This window comes from Leptodactylus fuscus, chromosome 5 (assembly GCF_031893055.1).
Source record: "Leptodactylus fuscus isolate aLepFus1 chromosome 5, aLepFus1.hap2, whole genome shotgun sequence".
Taxonomy (NCBI): Eukaryota; Metazoa; Chordata; class Amphibia; order Anura; family Leptodactylidae; genus Leptodactylus; species Leptodactylus fuscus.
In genome coordinates, this window is record NC_134269.1 from 5878403 (window position 1) to 5884934 (window position 6532).

At 42.7% G+C, this 6532-nt stretch overlaps 1 protein-coding gene across 1 annotated transcript; it reads right to left on the reverse strand.

The window, feature by feature from the left end:
- Positions 1 to 1426: 1426 nt before the first annotated feature.
- On the reverse strand, positions 1427 to 6532 carry LOC142202300 (olfactory receptor 1468-like). Its single transcript, XM_075272358.1, has 3 exons — positions 6518 to 6532; positions 6262 to 6381; positions 1427 to 2347 (listed from the first exon to the last, which is right to left on the reverse strand). Exons 1-3 carry the CDS (start codon positions 6530 to 6532, stop codon positions 1427 to 1429), a joined length of 1056 nt encoding a protein of 351 aa, XP_075128459.1.

Below are 6532 nucleotides of genomic sequence, written 5' to 3' on the forward strand. Positions count from 1 at the left end.
ACCTGATGAAATTCCTCCAGGAAACAAACGGTGCAGCATTCATTTCCAACTTGCAAGCCAGCCTAAAGGGAAGGAACCTTTTGTATAAGACTTTCTCCTGCTTGTGGCGATGTATCAGGGTATATAGCATTTACCTCACAGAGTGGATGATGTCAGGTCTTGGTAAAAAGACATTGCAATCCACTTCATACTCTCTTGTTCTGGCCAACTTTTCTGCCTGCAAAGGGTCTGTATCTTCTTAAGACATTATCGACAGTATCTCTCAGTGGGCCACATCTTTCAAGGATGGTCGGGTGGAGCGATGCTATATGAACGGCAGTAGCCCTCTCCTCACCCAAGATGAAGTACAAATCCAGAGAGACATCTCCGGTAGAGCAGTGTTGGAGATGATTTCAGGTAAACCTTTTACTGTGACATGTTTCCTCTGTTCTCTATTTTCTTCATCCTCTATCATGAAGAGTGCAGTGCTTGATGCCCGCACGTGTATAGCAGAGCCTTGTCTAGTGGCCTTGATGGAGGTAATTATGTCCATCAGTGCAGATTCAATGGCATCAGTTCTGCCTTCTAGATGACTCACCTCCATCTTGATATCTGATAGTTCCTTAAGTACAGAAGCCTTGGCTGGCAAAAGGGCTTGGATAAGGAAGATCCATGATTGGGGTTCAGTAACCCTCGCAATGCTGGTTTCAGGGCTGATATCTGCCTCGGACTCTCCCTGAATCTCCTTGTGTGTTCAGGGCCATTTTGCACAGCTGGGCTGGAGGAGAAGCTATTTTTTGTGAAGGTATTTCTCCATGTCCCCATGGTTCTTCTTAGGCCGGGGGTGTTGGGAAGCATGTTCTGTCTATCCTAAGCTGATTTGACCATACTTCAGAAGATGGTCCGCTGAATGAAATACAAGCCAGGATGGCAGGAGCTCACAGAGAAGTGTTTGCCAAGGAACGTGGTCAGGCTCGGCTCCGGCTGCTGATTGTTTGTACAATTTTCCCATAAAGCATATATTACAGACTTAGGCCTCTTTCACATCTGCATTGGTAATCCATTTGAGGGAGTCTGCATGGTGACCCCTCCAAATAGACTACCAAATGCATTAGCAAGTGGTGTGCAGTGAAAGCACACGGCTCCCCATAGACTATAATGAGGTCCATGTTCTTGCCGTGAGATCTGGGAACATGCAGACAGGAAAGTACTTCACAATCTACTTTTCCGGCCGCATGACTCATGTGGGCAGCACACGGAGAGCACATGGACCCCATTATAGTCTATGGGGTCCGTGTGCTTTCACTGCACACCACTTGCAAATGCTTTTGGTAGTCCGTTCAGATGGTCCCCATGAGAACTCCCCTAATGGATTCCCAAACCCAGATGTGAATCAAGGGTTAGTTTACAAAAAACAGTTGTCAGAGATGTTCATATGTTTTTGTATTCAAGGTATATGTTGAAGTGTTTTCTGTACGGCCTTCTTAATGTCTTTATTCCTCAGACTGTATATAATGGTGTTGACCAATGGAGTAAACACCGTATATAGCATGGATAAGATCTTACTGATGATCGACGATTGTCCCTTTGTTGGGAAAACATAAACACTGAATAAAGTCCAGTAGAATATGGAGACCACAATGAGGTGGGAGCTACAGGTGGAGAAGGCTTTCTGTCTACCAGTACTGGATGGGATCCTTAAGATGTTACCAATAATAGTCACATAACATTGTATAATTATTAGAGTAGGAACAATCACTAGAGGAACGCTCAGTAAATACATCTCTAGGTGAACAATGGAGGCGTCAGAACAGGCAATGTCTGCTAAAGGGAGAGTATCACAGAAGAAATGGTCAATGATATTTGGTCCACAGAAATTCAGCCTTGATAATGTTATGGCAACAGTGACTGAAACAATAAAACACAAAATCCAACTTACGACAACCAACTTTACACAATATTCAGTCGCCATAATAGAACTATAGCGGAGAGGATTACAGATGGCCACATATCTGTCGTAAGACATCACTGTGAGGAAAAGACACTCAAATTCTTCTGAGACACTAAAAAAATAAAACTGAGTGATACAACCAATAAAACTGATGGTTCCCCCATTCACCAGAAGAATATGGAGCAGGTTGGGGACAATAACTGTGGTCAGTAAGATGTCACTGATGGAGAGTTGTGAGATGAAGAAGTACATTGGGGTGTGGAGGATCTTACTGGTGGACACCAGGGTGATGATCAGGAGGTTCCCACATATTGTTGCAGCAAAAACAAGAAGGGAAAGAAGGAATAGGATGTTTCTTAAAAGTTGGCTGCCTTGAAATCCTAAAAGTAAAAACTCTGTGACCACAGTCAGATTTGTCTGCAAACAGAAAGAGAAAGTGGTTAAACCTAAGTATACTGGAAATGAGATTATCCCATGACACTGTACAAGGCTAATATTACCCTATATCTCTCACCCTACTCTATATATCTCACCCTACTAAGTGATTAAGCCTTAGGCAATCAGTGGTATAATAGTACAAGGTGGCCACCTTGTTCTAGAGGACAGCCGCATTGTAGTATGGCGGAAGCCTCCTGCCCACTCTTATTGGCGTGCATTGGGAACAGGTGTAAGTGTAAGTGACAGCTAGCACCCTGATCCATTAAAATTTGTCTGTGGCATGAAACACACTGCATCAAACAAGACCACGGCATTTGAAGGGTTCCAAGGTAGTAATGCACCCCTCCCTCCATGGCGAGTTCAGAGGATGCAATATATATTTTTGATGGCCCCGAGGGGTGGTCAGGTCTCCTAGTGTGACATCAATGGGAGCTAGTTATTTCCTTTTTCCATAAGCGGCTTGTTCCCACCCTTTCTTCAGGCAGATTCCAAGGCTGATTCAGCCATGGAAGTCTGCCTTGCGTCACTCCCTCTCGACTAGGCCCATTCATTTGGGCCTAATCTGGATCAGAATGCCACAAGTGGCTAGCCATTTTTTGGTCTGAATCTGAGGTGGCCTCCATGTCAAATTCTGGACCAAAAAACCTCTTCTGAACCCGGCCTAAATCTACACTCCAAAAGCTGAAAAGCTTCTGAGCCCTGGTGCATGCCCAAGCAGCAGTTTACGCCAACATGTACAACTTCCTTATACTTGTGTGTCCGGGATCACATAAAGTGGGCACATGTTGGGCACTGTAATTGCAAATTTCTTTAAAAATATAAATTTCAATTTGTATAATAATTTTTTAATACCCGTTGAGAAATTCCTTGAGGGGTGTAGCTTCCAAAATGCTTCACTTTGGGGGTTTCCATTGTGCAGGTGCTTTAGGGGCTCTGCAAATGTGAATTGGCACCTGAAGACCATTCAAGCAAAATCTGCCCCCCAAAACCCAAATAGCACTCTTTCCATTCTGAGTCCCACCATGTGTCCATACAGCAGATTACGACCACATATGGGGTATTGCTATGTTCAGGAACAATTGTTTAATCAACTGTGGGGGCTTTTTCTTATTTAACCCCTTGTGAAAATAAAAACTTTGGGGATAAAGTCAAATTTTAGTAATTTTTCATTTACGCAAACCCCTTCATAAACTCTGTGAAAGGTGTAATTTCTAAAATGGGGTCACTTTTGGAGGATTTCCATTGTTTTCGTTTTCAAACACCCAGTGTCACTCCGTCTCTTCCATGCATTGCCCAAATTTCATTTTCCATCCGCATGTAGGATATTTCTAATGTCCAAAATAAATTAAAGGGTGATTAAAAGATGATTCAATACAAAGCAGATATACGTTGGATAATATTATATTATTAATGTATCTGAGTGATAGGACTATCTGTTTAAAATGCAGAGTATTTCACATTTTGAAAATTGCATTTTTTTTCCAAATTCCCATCAAATTTCCTATTTTTTTTTTATAAATAAATACAAAAATATAGATCAATGTTTACCACTAACATGTATAAGTTTTTATTAAGGTTCATCAACAATCTAATAAAGAAAAAACAAAAACAATGCTATCTGGGTTGAGGTGCAGGGATTAGCGGAAGGCTAGAAGGGAGACAATACTCAGGGAAGGCACCAGAGAAGGGTGGCAGAGGGAGGCAGAAAGCTCCGACACAGTTGCACTAATAGGAACACAATATGGTGCTGTTGAGAAGAAAGCCTCCTAGAGCAGAATAAAGTACAAATAAACTTTCAGTAGATGAGCTACATGGTATAAGATGGAGGAGAGGCAGGTTTTAGAGAGTACATAGAAGTCAATACAGTAGGGGGAGGATAATTTCAGAAAGCAGAGGTCAAAAGGTTTGGAATAAAAGTTGTTCCACACGAGCCACACCTATTGATGTGCATTAACATTTGACCTACATTCTGCAATCAAGTCCTTCATGCATTGAATGTATAGGATCTCCTGAAGTCAGGCGGACATAGATGGAAGTAGATTTCCACAATCTGGGTATGATGGACGTGGCTGCCACCAACAGACAGCCAACCAATTTGTGGGAAGAGGTGCAAAGAGGCTGGGTCATCTGCCAGGTAACACCAGTAACGTGTTGGATTATTCTGCAAACCTCATGCCAGAAGGAGTGTAGGGGATGGCAGTTCCACCAGATTAGAAGCATCGTATCACATGCAGTATCATGTCTTCAACGATGTTCAGTGGTTGAGGCAAAGATCTCATGGAGGACAGAGGGAGCTCTATACCAACCAGAGAAAATGTTGTAGTTCGTTTATTGAGCTCTGCAAGAGATAGAGAAATGTTGGCACAGCTGGGAAGCAAAGAGCCAAACATCTGCTGGAAAAAAGTTCCCAACTGGTGACAAAGGCCGGAAAGGAGTTGCATCCATTTACAAAAACAGGCCACAGATAACTGAAATAGGATGGGGGATCATGAATGAGGAGGTGCAGAGGAGTTTACATAACGTTAGTGGTCTGAGCAGATTCTGCAATTTTTTTTCGAGGATGTGTAGAAATAATGGAGCTGTTGGTTGTGTTAAGATTACTGAGGGGTACCAATTGTGTCTAGGAGGTTATAGAGGTCCTAGAAAGCATGTGTGAAATTCGGAGAGGAATCTGATGAGTGGGACAGGAGAGAATAGGATAATTATGGGCTATGGGAAGGTCTAGGTTGTCCATGACAGGCGTCAGTGGTCCATCACTGGTAAAGAGTCGTGAAACATCACGGTATAATCGACACTTGCTCAGGACTTGACAAGCAACATAAGGAAGGGTAACAAGAGCTTTATCTGACCAATGGTGTTTATGAAGCCAAAGGAGAGACATGAGTGGAAGAGGGCACTGAAATCTCTCTAAAGAGCGCAGAGGGTTCTCTGAAAGTGGTCAGTTATGCTCATGAACCTCACGGTGTGAACAAGGTAGTTGTAGGACAGACTGTTAAAGGCTATTTCAATATCTAAAGCTAGTAATGAGATTATGAGAGGCCTGTCTACCTGGAATATACCCCACCTGGTCGGAGTGTATAAGGGATGGGAGGAAGCGGTGGGGTGACAAGGTTAGAGGAAATGAATGTTTATATGTAAGTTTAAAAAGTGAAATGGTTCTATAATTATTAGGGGGTGGAGGCATCTTTATCTGGTTTAGGAATGACTGTTACGGATATGTAAGCATGTCCTGGGGAAATGTGCTCCTTGCAGAACATCTGAAGAAGATGAGGTGAAAGGTTGCTTCTAAATTTTTTATAGTATAGCTCCAACCCATGAGTTTTCCTATTCTTAAGGGCATCAATAGTTGAGTTTACTTCTTCTCTAGTTATAGGGTCATTCAGAGCAGTAGTCTGGGAGGTGGAGGCAGTAGGTAGCTGCAGGGAGAAGAGAAAGGAGACAATCTATGAGGAACAGTTGTGGTAGGGGCAGAATTGGTGGAATTGAACATATAAAGAGTTAGGGTAAGCTCACATGGAGATATTTGGTCAGGATTTTGAAGCTGTATTTGCCTCAAAATCCTGACCAAAAAGATTGCTCAATGGGAGCCATTCAGATGGTGAGGTGCTCATTCTTCAGGCCATTTCGCAATTTGGCCTCCTCCCGACTAGACCCATTCATTGGGCCTATTCCGGAGCGAAATACTGGTGAAGCGCACTGGCATTCAGTCGTGGCTTCCCATTTTTTGGAACGGAACCTGAGCCGGCCTCCACCTCAGGTTCGGGTACAAAAAACCCCTGTCTGAACTTACCCTTAGGGTTGGAGGTCATGGTCTCTGGTGCCTCTAACTTTGAGGCTAACAGTTTGTTAGGTTTATTTGCATATTTGTAAAATCTTGCCTGGGTTCAACTCACAGCATTTTCAGTTTTATGCATCGAAATAGAGCTTAATACCTTGTAAGGGTCATTGATATTGAGTGTAATGTAACAGGCTGAGAAAATAATTGATAATAAGGAAACCAAATCTCCTGATCCCTGTGTAAAAGAATTGTGAAAATCAAAGACAATGTAAGAGAAGGGAATCTGGAGAAACTTCACTAAGAGAATAGAAGATGAATATGTTTAATTTCAGTCTGGTTCTCCTTCCCCAGGGATCGCTGCCGGTACTTACATCAAGTCGTTCCAT